This window comes from Diabrotica virgifera, chromosome 2 (assembly GCF_917563875.1).
Source record: "Diabrotica virgifera virgifera chromosome 2, PGI_DIABVI_V3a".
Lineage (NCBI taxonomy): Eukaryota > Metazoa > Arthropoda > Insecta > Coleoptera > Chrysomelidae > Diabrotica > Diabrotica virgifera.
The window spans coordinates 169,684,476-169,698,624 of record NC_065444.1 but is presented as its reverse complement, the minus strand read 5'-3'; the positions used below and the strand labels follow the sequence as shown (position 1 = coordinate 169,698,624).

Here is a 14,149-nt window from a genome sequence, read left to right as displayed (position 1 = left end):
TTCCCTTATTACACCTCTTCAACATGTCGTCAATTTGTAACTTGCAGGTCAATTTTTGGTCGAGTATCATTCCAAGATATTTAATTTTATTTTTAAAAGAAAAGTTATGCCCACCTAAGGTGATTGTGCTAGCATTAGGAAAGTTATGTCTGGTAAATAAACAAACTTGTGATTTACTGCATGATAACTCAAAGCCATTTTCAATAAACCATTTTTTATGGAGGCCATAGGCACTATTCAAGTTTTCAATGGATTGCTGATATTTCTTTGTACAAATCGTCAGCATATTGTACAATATTAAATGCAATATTATTAATAGTGATGTTGTGTAGATCTGTTGTGTAAATGTTAAATAAAATAGGGCTCAAAACGGAGCCCTGAGGTATCCTTTATTATTAAGTCTAGGGCCTATAAGAGTATGATTATTTTTTAAATAAATTATCCTATTTTTATACAGGTTTACAATGTTAGAAGCAAACTGTGATGGAATAATAAAAAATGTAATCATTTTTTCTTGGAGAATTGAAAGAGAGACAGAGTTATAAGCACCTTCGATGTCTAAAAATAAAGCAAGCACATAACTAATTGATGGATTCGACAGTTACTTGATGGAAGTTCATTTTATCTAACAATAAAACACTGAAAACGTTTGTTTTCAATACTTCCACAAAATTTATTACAACTAAGTGACTACAGCTGTTTCGGCAGAGTGCCTTTCTCAAGTGATATAGTTTACAATGTGTTTGCCTTTTTAAGTATTTAACTGAAGAGGTTGAGGAGTGGGGAGCTGTTTGTCTCGAGTTGGTCATTCAGAATTATATCTGTATTTTTCAATTTATTAATTTCCATATATTCTAAAAAAGATAGCTTAAGGCCTTTATTTTGAATATGCAGAATTTGAAACTCTTCATTGAAAGAATTATTATGATCTAGAAGGTGAAGTGCGTATGTAGAAGTGTCTGTTTTTCTATTGTTGAAAGCTCTTTTGTGTTCTGCTATCCGTTTGTCAAAGGTTCTACCAGTTTGACCGATGTAAGTTTTCGGACAGTCACCACAAGTTAGTTTGTACACACCACTCTGTAGTTGCTTTCTCTTTCGGCTTTTATTGTTCTTAATATATTTGCTTAAGTTGTTGTTAGTTCTGGAAGCTGGTGTTATTCCTTTATTTTTTATGTATCTGGCTATTTTTGTTGTTATCTTGCCAGTATATGTGAGAGAGTAGAAGGTACTGGGTTCTTTCTGTGGTGGTGGATACACTAATTTCAGGGCTTTAAACAAAAAACTCCATAAGAAAGCCCTGAAATTAGTGTATCCACCACCACAGAAAGAACCCAGTACCTTCTGCTCTCTCACATATACTGGCAAAATAACAACAAAAATAGACAGATACATAAAAAAGAAAGAAATAACACCAGCTTTCGGAACTAACAACAACTTAAGCAAATATATTAAGAACAATAAAAGCCGAAAGAGAAAGCAACTACAGAGAGGTGTGTACAAACTAACTTGTGGTGACTGTCCGAAAACTTACATCGGTCAAGCTTGCAGAACTTTTGACACACGGATAGCAGAACACAAAAGGGCTTTCAACAATAGAAAAACAGACACTTCTACATACGCACTTCACCTTCTAGATCATAATTCGTTCTTTCAATGAAGAGTTTCAAATTATGCGTATTCAAAATAAAGGTCTTAAGCTATCTTTTTTAGAATCTATGGACATTAATAAATTGAAAAATACAGATATAATTCTGAATGACCAACTCGAGATAAACAGCTCCCCACTCCTCAACCTCTTCAGTTAAAAACTTAAAAAGGCAAACACATTGTAAACTATATCACTTGAGAAAGGCACTCTGCCGAAACCGCTGTAGGCACTTAGTTGTAATAAATTTTGTGGAAGTATAGAAAACAAACGTTTTCAGTGTTTTATTGTTAGAAGCACATAACTGTTCCTGGAAAAACTGTTCTGAATTTCTACAACAGGATTTGTTAAGGAATCTAAAGTTCCATAACCTTTTTTAAAACCATGTTGGTTAGCGGGTAAAGGATTTTGATCCCTTAGCCACCAATCCAACCTAATCTTAACCATCCGTTCGAGAGTCTTCAGTATACATGATAATAATGATATCGGTCGGTAAGCTTCACCTAATTTAGAGTTTTTCCCCAGTTTGGGAATAGGAACGACTATAATACGCTTACAATCTATTATGCTGTTGCCTTCAATAATTATCTGGTCAAATATATTTAAAAGTAAGTGTTTTGCGTTATATGGTAAATGTTGTATCATAGGATATTTGATTGCATCGTATCCTGGTGAGGTACTAACGCGATTATCAAGGGCAAATTCTAATTCAGCTCTCGAAAAAGGTGCAAGGAGAAAATGATTGTGATCAGATGGAAGCGTTTTAGAATTCATAGCATCTACCCATGAGTTACTTAGAGGTAATGGAAAATTAACTTTTTTTCTATTCATTTTTCTTGCTTGATTCCAATAAGACTAGATGAAGTTTGTTTATTTAATTTTGAACACCATTCAACCCAACTTTGTTTGGCCTTTAACTTCAGGAATATTTTGACACGAGCATTTACTTCTTTGCATTTACAAAAATTTTCAGGAAAAGAATTGTTTTTATAGTTTGTTAATGCCTTCTTTCTTCCTGAAACGGATTAATCACATTCCGAATCCCACCACGGAGGGGGAGTCCGCTTGCATTTAAATGATTGATATTCAGAAACAGATTGTTTAGAAGCTTCATTAATACAGTCAATAAGGAAATTATATTTTTCTTGAGTATTTAAGGATGTGTGAGGTTCTTCGTTTAATAAGGTATCAACAAGCTGAGAGTACAATGACCAATTTGTTTTTTTAATGTTCCACTTACTACTGGGATAAATGGTATTAGCATTAGTTCCAAAGACATCGATCACAACCTTTATAACGAAATGATTTGATCCCAAGGTATCAAGATCTACAGACCACGAAGTTTTATCAAAAAGGGATGGTGAACAAAATGTGACATCAATCATGGAATCTGAGTTTCCTGGACTCGTTTGGCAAGTTGGTTGTCCACTATTCATTACTAATCTAAATAATAATAATAATCTAAATTCTGAACTGTCTCCACAATTTGATGGCCTATTTTATCATTTTTATATGAGCTCCACAGAGAATTATGTGCATTCATACCTCCTCCAGTGATACAAGGGTGTTTTAGTTGAGAAAATAACTTATCCCAATCTTCGGTTTTGGTTTTAGTTTTCTGGCACCTATATACAGAGAGTAACCTTAAATAACTTTGTTTATAGTTGATTTTAATACCACAAGCAAGCAAGTCTTTAATATAATTTTTTTAATTGTTATGCGTTCAAAAGGAATACCAGTTTTAATTAAAATAGCAACTCCAGAATAGCCGTCATCGCGATCTTCGCGTATCACATTATAACATCTATAACTATATACAACATCCCGTTTAAACCAAGTTTCACTTATTAAAGCTATGTCAATATCTTCGGTTATTAAAAAGTTAATAAGGCTGTTTTTGTTAGCAACAGCTGATCGAACATTCCATTGTATTATTTTGAGTTTAGATTTTTTTGTCATTAGATGAGTTATTTTTTTAAATATTATCTAGAACAGCGTTTCCCAACCGGTGGGTCGCGACCCACTAGTGGGTCGCGGGCGAATTTCAGGTGGGTCGCGGCGTGGCTCTTACAGGGATGAGGGATGGGTCACGAATATGAAAAAACATCGAAAGGTGGGTCGCCAGACATAAAAGGTTGGGAACCACTGATCTAGAACATTATTAACGCCTATGGCTATCTTATTCATGTCAAGTGATTTTGCCTCTTCTAAACAATTAATATTTTGAATAAAACTTGAGAAAATAAGTACTAAGGAATCTACTAACTTATTTTTATCATTGTCTATATTAGAAAAACTTTCCTTGTTTAAGGGGGGTAAAGGTTGAGAAGGTCCAAATTTGAAAGGGATAAGATACTTGGAGATGATACTTTTCTTTTTTTATTTGCACTATAATCAGTGCTTGATGTACTACAGCTTGGTTGGCTAATATTTTTGGGTTTCTGTAGATGAGGCCTCAATGGCTTGAAATAAAGAGATGTACTAACTTCAGCGGAGTTAGTTAATTTTGCAAATTCTTTGTCTGAATTTGACAATATTTCAAATCTATTATTAGAAATAAGACCAGAAAATGATGAGTCGCTCAAATTTTTTGCCTCCAAATATGAGATTTTATGTTCAATCATGATATTTTTATTTTTTTTTATGTTCAAAAAAAGAACAGTTTTTAGAGATCGATATATGCTTATCAGTTTTACAGTGTATGCAATATTTTTTGTTTCACCACATGTATGTATATCATTTTTAATTTGTCCACATTGTATACAGTATTCCTGTGTACCTTTACACTGTCTAGAAATATGTCCATATTTAAGGCATTTATAAGATTGCGTCACTTTACCCAACAATTTTTCCACTTGGAAAAATACATAATTTATCACAACATAGTTTGGCAAGCAATTGCCTTTAAACAATTTGGCAAACAATTGCTCATATATTTTTTCAAATAGTCAATATTATATTTGGTATCAACATCGCGTATCAGTCCTTTGATTTCCAAGAGGTGATTTGGAATGTACGCCTTTAAATTATCGTCCTTTACACGGTTTCTTCCTATACTTTTAATTTGCTTAATATTATTAATCTTTAATTTTTGATGTAAAATATCTGCAACAACCATTGGATGCAAACGGGAAATATTCTGATCATTGGTCTTCTCAACATCAACACAACAATTTTGAAAGTCTTAACTATTACAATTAATATTAAAAAGTTTTAGCTCCCTTGTAGCAGAAGAATTTGTGGTGATAGTTCCTGTATCCATGTCTGATTACTAACACTAATAACTTCAGCAGTATTTAGTTCGCACACTGGCGTCTTTTTTATATTCTCCCCCATCTAGGGAGAATATTTTCACTTTTTATCACTATTTAACTACAATATGTAAATGTTTTTACCCACGATGAAATTTAAATGTTTTAATTGTCACAAAAACTGGGAGCTGAATGTCAACATTTAGGTACGTTTAACCGTGGCCAAATTTTAAACTGTTCACACAAAAGTTAAACACTGCGAAAAGAAGCCGAGGCTGTTCAACCCATAGAATCGAGACTTCTTATCAGTGATAATTAAAACCACTATAAAATTAATTCAAGTTAAAGTACTAAAAAATAAATTTTTTCTGGAGCTATTTTAGATGCAACCTTATTTGACGTTTATTAATGTCAAACTGAAAAATGTTTGAAATAAAACCCTAGTTAATAATATATTTATTTATTAATTATAATTTATTTACATTTATTATATTTTTTAGGTGAATATACATAACTCGGAAAATATAATTTCTTTTCAAAAGTTAAAATAGTTTTATAGACCTTATTAATGTCCAAATGATTTATTATAGTATAGAAATGCCTTGACGATTTTATGGAAAATCTATTGATGATATATTCTCTCGACTTATTTCTTGCTAACTCTAATAAAGAAGGAATTTTAGGAAGGTGAAGCATTTTAAATGTCACGTAGTCGTCTCTATCTAGATTCAAATATCCAAATAACAGTTTTGGATAGATACAATAGTCTAAAATTTGGTAAATTGTATTATGTAAGTATTCTATATTTATAACATTTACTAGTTGATCAAGCAAGTCATTCATTTTGTAATTTAAATCGTATATAATTCGAGAAGTATCTGGCGGTCTTCTTCCAATAAACTTGATGTCCATGTGCAACATTATTTTAAACAGTTCACAATACCCATAATGCAAAAACACTTTGCTCATATCGAAGCTAGTTACAATATAGCCATAAGTAAGCAGTCTACAAGTTAGCTGGCTCAACTGTTCTATAGAGAGTTGATGAAAGAAATCGCAGAACCTAACAATGACCATATAAAAGTCCTCAGCATTATTTAAAGACTCAACAACTTGATACAAATTATCACTTTCAATAATAACATCTACATACTGTTTGAACATGTCTTTACGTAATGTACCACTAATCCTCCATAGAACACTACCAAGGGACATATCGTCCCCGTCGTATTTTATTCTATCCCACACTAGTTTAAATGTTTTTACATTTGGAAATTGCAAGCATAAGGAAAATGGATCTATTATATCATATCCATAAGCGTAATTAACATCAGCCCCTCCAAGAATAATTTCTTCCACAAAAGGAGTCCTATTCGTTATCGCTAATGCTAATGTAGCAACATTATCATATGTTTCTATGTTAAAGTTATCTACATAATCAATTAAAACCGCCTGTATTTCCACATTCTTGGTAATTATCGCTTTCATAAATGGTGTCAGACCGTTCACACCACGAACATTAGCGTCAGCATTGTAGTAAAGTAGCATGCACACTGTCTCCAAGATTTCCTCTGCTACTGCATCATGTAAGGGAGTATCACCACTATAATCTGTTGCGTCCAAAAATGCTCCGTTCTTGATAAGTAAATGAGCTAATCTTGGATAGATCACTGACAGATGTAGTGGTGTTACTTGTTCGTAATTAGGTATGTTAACATTAGCACCACAGTGAATTAATTTTTCAGCAATTTTTATTGTTTCAAATTTAATGGCTAGGAATAAAGGAGTTTCTCCACTGAAGTTTCGATTATTAATTTCTATTGATGGCTGGTCCAACAAAAACGCCAAGACTTCTATGCTAAAACAATAAAAAATCGATGGATAATATGACACTCAAGTGCAAAAAATTCGATCCATGTCATACTTCCCGTTTATTATGAGTTTTAAACTTAGGACTTATTATATGTCATATATAAATTAAGAGAAACCCTCGTATAAGTACATCTATTAATTTCTATACGTATATTAGTTGGTTCGCTAAACTCAGACACAACTGACTAGTGATTTTAGTACGATTTTTTTTGTTTTTTGCCAATTTTGCCAACATTGGCAAAATTAACTTAACTATTTAGTAATTATTAATTATTTAGTAATTTTTTTCTTGCCAATTTTACCAAATTGGCAAAATTACTTACTAAAATCACTAGCCAGTTGTGTCTGAGTTTAGCGAACCGACTATACCAGTGATGAGCGCGCTAATAACCCTCAAAATAACGCAAAGGAGGGAAAACATAATACATTCTGAAGTAAAAAGAGGTGGAATATATCAATATAAACGTATAAATCAACATTACATCACATATATTCCCACCTTTAGACGTATCGAAGGAGTATGACAACTGTCATTGTGATAGGAGAATTTTATAAGATACTCCTGTCACAGACTTCTAAAGGTGAGAAACTATGTAATGTAAAGTTAATTTATACGTTTTTATCGATAATTTTTACCTCTACTAGTTCCACCTCCTTTTATTGCACAATGTATTATGTTTTCCATCTTTTGTGTTATTTTTCGGTTATTAGCGCGCTCATCATATAAATGACAAACATTATTTTGTTATAACTGTTTTTTATCAACAAAGCTACTTTTCATTTCTCCAATTTTAGAACAATGCCATATGCTTTTATAAATCAATATTTTTTTCGCATAAATTATGTTTCTTATCTATATTTATTGTTTCTCCTTAAATCTATGCCCTAGCTTCAAGTGACATTTCCAAAAATGTATCTTCGTCTCCATTTAATATGCGTGGATCAAATTTTTTGAACTAAAAATTATAATCATATTAATTTGTATGTACATTTAATTATTTTTCTAGTATGATTTGTTAAAGAATACAATACAATTTATGAATAATCGTCAACTTCTAGTCCACAACGACATTACCGATATTACTCGCTACATGCTTCCAATGATGGCTTAAGGGCCCTATTCACATGCGTATTTGTCCGGCGGATATGTACGGCGGACAGATACTCCGGACAGATCTTCATGTGTGTATCCGGGCGTACGCCGTATGTGTCTTGCTCGCCGTCTGTGGTTCAAGACGACGATCACAGACAGCGAGCCAGACATATACGCATGTGTGTGAACGTTTCAAGGATTTGTTCGCCGGATGAGTTAAATTTGTGTCAATTTTCATTCTAATCACGGTAGTAGGCGTGTATTTATATTACATTAAAATGACATTTTCGGATAATAAAGTATTTTGGGAAAATTTTATTTCGTTATATAAGTTGAAGCCATGCTTGTGGAATGTAAAAAGTAAAGAATATTCTAACAGGCAACTGCGAAACAACGCATATGAAGAATTAGTGGAAAAATGACAAGAAATTTGTCCAGATGCAGATATAAAGTATGTAAGAAAGAAATAGATTCCTTGCGTGCTGGATTTCGACGTGAGTTAAGAGAAATGAGGAAGAGTAAGAGAACTGGGTCATCTACGGACAGTATTTATGCCATAAATATTTCCCAACAAGTTTCAGGTATTATTTGTCCAAGAAGCTGTGGGGAGATTGCACAACTGAATTTTAAATCTTCACCACTTCGTCCAGTTGTTAAGTATCGTAGCGTGGCGATTAATCGCTCTCTGCTACTTACTGATTCTCTCATGTGTGTGTTATTTCTTTCGATTCTAGGACCAACATATCCTAATAATGTTTCAAATGCTTCATTATCCATTCGCGGAAAATTGAGTAAATCTTCGGGTTCGCTTGTTTCGAGTTCTCTAATTAAATTCATATGTGAGTACTTTCTTCTTTCCAATAACCATCGTTTGGCCATAGTCTTTTCTTTTTTCTATCATCAAATAAAACCATATATACTCCAATTATTGCTAGTTGTCTTTTATTATTCATAGCACAGTGGAAAACAGATAAACACACAACGCGGGAACAAGTACAACTGAGAGATTTGTCCGTGAATGTGTAGCACCAACGAATTTGTCTGGAGACACATCTGCCTGTATATAGCTAAGGGCCCTTAAAGGCCGCGTTCAGCGCTTGGAATCCGAACAAAATGCGGAAGATGCGCCGACTCCCTCTAGAGATGGGATAAACTTCCCTCGCCTTCTTGTGATTGCTGTGCTGCGAAACAGACGATCAGGCACATGTTACAGAACTGTCCACGCAGAGGATACACAAGCGACCCTACAGACTTCGTCAAACACGTACACACCTTCAGACCTGACCACCTGACATTACAGAACTCCCCAACCATCCTTGCCGGGATCAACTCTACACACGTCCCGACCAAACTACCCGACAAGACGTGTGTAGGTATTTTTTAATGCAACCGAAAAGTCAATAGAATATAATATAATAAACTGGACATCTATTTGTAATGTATCATAGAATGTATGTGAATTGATCATTGCGAAAAAAATATACAATGTGTAAATTTTTCAGGAAACGTAAAAATATTTCAATTAATAGTTGGATATTCTGAGGAAACACTATTTATTGTCCATTCTTTCACGGGCTGTAAATTTTAAAGAACCACTTGGATTGACATGAAATTTGGCATACGCATAGCTAACATGTCATAGAAAAAAGTGATATGGTGCCGATGTGTGCTTTTGCCCTGGGGGTGAGTTGATTAATTTTAAGCAACTTTTGTTCTATAGAGTTTTTCACCAAATAATACTTTTCGAGTTATTTGCAAGTGAATATGTTCATTTTTCAACAAAATATCCACGTTTTTAGACGGTTTTTCGCAAATAACTGAAAACGTAAGCATTTTGTCGAAAAAAATATTCTTAGCAAAATTATAGCGTATAAAAAAGTGAAAAAAATGGTGTATATATTAAGTCCCTATACCTAGCAAAAGCAGAGTTATAGCTAATGAAAAATAGGTTCATATTCGAAAAATTCCAAATAGAATAATTCAATGTGAAATATCCAAATAATGAAGCATTCTTGGGGAAAACACATTACAACTTTTTTAAAGTGTTTAAAAAAATCTTTATTTCTGTTTTTATAAAAAAAAATTTCTAGCATCAAATGTAAGCAAGTTACGCTCAAAATAAAGTTGGTCCCTTTTGTTTTGGCAAGAAAAATCAGGAAGATCACCCCCCAATTAGCAACTTAAATGAAATTAATCGTTACCGCTTCACAAGTTACTTTACTTATGTTGTGTTTATATAATCTGTAAGTTTCATCGATTCAAAGTGCTTATTTCTGATAAAAATTTGGTTTTAAAGTAACATTTTTAAAAAAATTAATTTTGAAAAAAATGCTTTTTTTTAAAATAACTGAAAAATTGTTAGAGATACCAAAAGTCTTAAACAATAGAAAAAGTCGGCTTTACTTTTCTGAAGATTTTGTATTTTTTTGTTTTTCTGTAAGACAAAAATTGGTCAAGATTCGGTGTTTCTAAATTTGCATACACTCGTGATAAGTGACTCGTTCAAGCCCTTTTAACTACAGCTCTTTCAAAAATAAGGACATTGAACCGATGAAACTTACAGACCGTATTATCAATACATACGCGAGTAAAAAACTTGTGAAGTGATAACAATTAAGTTCATTTGAAATGCTAATTAGGGGGTGATTTTCCCGATTTCTTTTAGGGACCAACTTTATTTTGAGCGTAACTTGTTTACTTTTGATGCTAAATTTTTTTTTAAAAACATATATAAGCATTTTTTAAACACTTTAAAAAAGTTAAAATGAGTTTTTCCCAAAAAAGTGCTTCGTTTTTTGGTTATGGTACGTTAAAATATACGATTTGGAATTTGACGAATATGAACCTATATTTTCATTAGCTACAACTCTACTTTTACTAGATACAGTGACCTAATATATACACCAAGTTTTTCACTTTTTTACGTGCTATATTTTTGATAAGAATTTTTTTCTACCAAATACTTACTTTTTGAGTTATTTGCGAAAAACCGTTTGAAAACGTAGTTATTTTGTAGAAAAATTAACATATTCACTCGCAAATAACTCAAAAAGTATTAACTTGGTGAAAAAACTTTATAGAACAAAAGTTGCTGAGAATTAGGCATTTTATCCATTTCCGGACTTATTTCGAACATATATTTTTTACTCCCAAAAGGGGGTGAAACTCACCCCTAGGGCAAAAGCACACATCGGCACAATATCACTTTTTTTCTTTGACTTATTAGATATGTGTATGCCAAATTTCATGTCAATCCAAGCAGTTCTTTAAAATTTAGAGGTTTTACAATATTTTACCTTCAAAGAACGTACTATAAGTATTATGGGTTATAAATGTATATTTCTGAATGACAAAAAAGTCTAAATGTTGCGTATTTTTTTATATTAAATTTTTAAGTTTGTGGACTTACGTTGTTTTGGATATGAACCATAATTTTTAATGCTTTTTTTCTTTATTTTTAGCATGAAACAGTCAAAATACATAGAAATTTAGATTATATTATGTATGTCTACAGTATGGTGCAAATGTTTGGAATAAATTCGTTTTCGTAAGCCAGCGACTTTTATTTTTAAATTATGATTTTTTGACATATTATATATCATACTAGTGACGTCATCCGTCTGGGCGTGATGACGTAATCGATGATTTTTTTAAATAAGGATAGGGATCGAGTGCTAGCTTATTTGAAAGGTTATTCAATTCTCTATTCAGTAATATAAAGATTAACATATTTATTCAGTGTCTAAGAAAAATTATTTTTAATTAAATTAACTGACACAAAATGAAGAACGTATCTAATTTATTTAATTCAAAATACATTCTAGTGCTGCTAGAAAACAGAAAAAACGATTATTTTACAAATAACATTGTGTTTCACTTAAATTAAATATCCAAACTGCCAAGAGGCAGATGGGTGGCAGCTTGAACAATAGAATTAAGCGAAAACCAATGTTTATTTATCGAAAAACATTTTTTTCTGTTTTCTGACAGCAGTAGAATGTATTTTATATTAAATAAATTACATACATTCTTCCTTTTGTGTTAATCAATCTAATTCAAAAAAATGTTTGTTGAACACCCTGTATAAATAATTATGTTAGTAAAAGACTAAGTTTTTCAACCTAATAAAAATATTTGTAAATTAAATATTTTTAAAAGATTTTTAATTGAAAAACTTTATTGGCCCATTTCCTGGTGACAAGAGGTGAAATCGTCGATAAGGGTGCTGGCTGCACTCTCTGATCTGAGTAAAAATTAAGACAGTTTTGGTTTCGCACCGCAACTGAATGAATAAAGATGGTATACATTTTTATTTTTATATTATTATTATTTTTATAATTATGTTAGTGTTTATATTACTGAATAGAGAATTAAATAACCTTTCTTGAACTAGCCCACGATCCTTATTTCCATTAAAAAAAATTACGTCACTAGTATGATATACAGTATTTCCCTGTAAGTTGTATCCATATGGAAAACTATTTTATTACCTAATTAATTTTACGAAAAAAAAGTTATTCTTGATAAAAAGCTCTGCATGGTCCACAACCTAAGATTTAACCATCAAATATCAAATTTTTTTGAATATTATACGAGGTATGTCAAAAAGTTTGAATTTCACTCAGGAGTAAAGTAGCTTTATTTTTCACAATATTGAAAATTGCTGTTATCAAAAGTTGTTTGGAATTAAAAACAATATTCTAATTGGCAAATACATCCTTCTAATTGATTTTTCTTTTAATTACGGATAACTAACATTACTTTCAGTTATTTTAATTATGATGGTCCAAGAGCTGTGAGACATTTTTGAGTAGGTATTTTAGGCAACCTGAAAATTTTTCAGGTGACTCTTCCATGATAGCCTAATACAAAAATGCCGGTCTGGCTGGAGGGTAGCGGTTATTTTCCCCAAAAATCCCCCCCAAAGTTAAAAAAAGGGGTAAAAATTGTTATTACAAAAAATATCATTGACGTGACTTTAAAGTAAATTTAAATATTCAAATATAAAGAAAATAAACAGGCCAGGCGATTTGAGGGCGATTTTAACTCTGCAAGATACTTGCATGGGCGCCCCAGGATTATTTTCAGGGGATGCATCTGAACTTCAGAAGATTTCATCTGAATCTGTACATACTATTAATGAGTATAAAATATGCAACTTTACATGCAAATCTATGTACATTCCTTCCGGACAGGGAAGTACAATTATTATTTTGACAGGGTATTTTTTAATATTAAAAATAAATATTCTAAAAAAGACAGGTTTTTTTTTGGTGAAATTTTCCAACTGCCATGTGATCGAACAAATTACGCGTACATATAAATGAAAAGCGCTATAGGTAAGCAGCAGTGTGAGAAAGAGCTTATACCGATAGCTGTTTGCGTCCTCTGTTGTACCTGAGCGAGTCCGTTCGCTCGAGAAAAATCACGTGACCTGGCGATCCCATGTTGTTGTGCCTCGAAACTTTAGAGTAATTATTATATATTATAGTTTTTTAAGTAACTTTTTCTTAATCAAAGGAAAATAATACGTACTATACAATAGATTTTGCAAATATGATAGAAAAAGACAGATTTATTATTATAAATATATAGGTAGAAAAGTATAAAAGTATAAACTAAATTAATTCTGTGTCCGAATCTTGTACTTCATCTTCAAACTCCTCATCTGAGCTTAAATATTCACTGTCTTCTTCTTCGTCAGACTCCCCTCGAGACTCAGATTCCTCTTCTACATGATCTGTAAATAGTTGTAATATGTATTTAGAATTAATTAAAAATTAATTAACGACAATTTAATTAAATTACTACGTATTCTCTGTCCTTTTATACGGAGTCGAAGCCTGGACAATCACGGGCGCATCTGAAGAAAGACTTGCCATTGTTAAGATGTGCTGTTATTGAATAATGTAAAAAATATCATGAACACAACACGTAACAAACACGGAAACATTAAGAAAGATGAAAAAGGCAAAAGAAATACTCAACACTATAAAGGAAAGAAAAATGAGCCAAAATAAATATTCATTCTCTTCTTCTTCGTTCGTCTCCCCTCGAGACTCAGATTCCTCTTCTACCTGATCTGTAAATAGTTGTAAATATGTATTTAGAATTAATTAAAAATTAATTAGTGATTAATTAATTGAGTTGCTACGTATTCTTACTTATATAACTAATACTTAATACTTTTCCTTATATTATAAAGTAGCTCATTTTTCTTTCTTTCATAGTGTTGAGTGTTTGTTTTGCCTTTTTTTATCTTTCTTAATGTTTCCGTGTTTGTTACGT

The 14,149-nt window shown here is 31.9% G+C and overlaps 1 protein-coding gene across 1 annotated transcript in view; it reads right to left on the bottom strand.

Moving 5' to 3' along the window:
* Positions 1-5,340: 5,340 nt before the first annotated feature.
* LOC114333555 (putative ankyrin repeat protein RBE_0921) overlaps positions 5,341-14,149 on the bottom strand; it is a 43,116-nt gene continuing 34,307 nt past the window's right edge. The window contains exon 3 of the mRNA XM_028283443.2: positions 5,341-6,754. Within this exon, the coding sequence (XP_028139244.1) occupies positions 5,371-6,754 (1,384 nt within the window). The 3' untranslated portion in view covers positions 5,341-5,370. The remainder of the gene's footprint in view (positions 6,755-14,149) is intronic.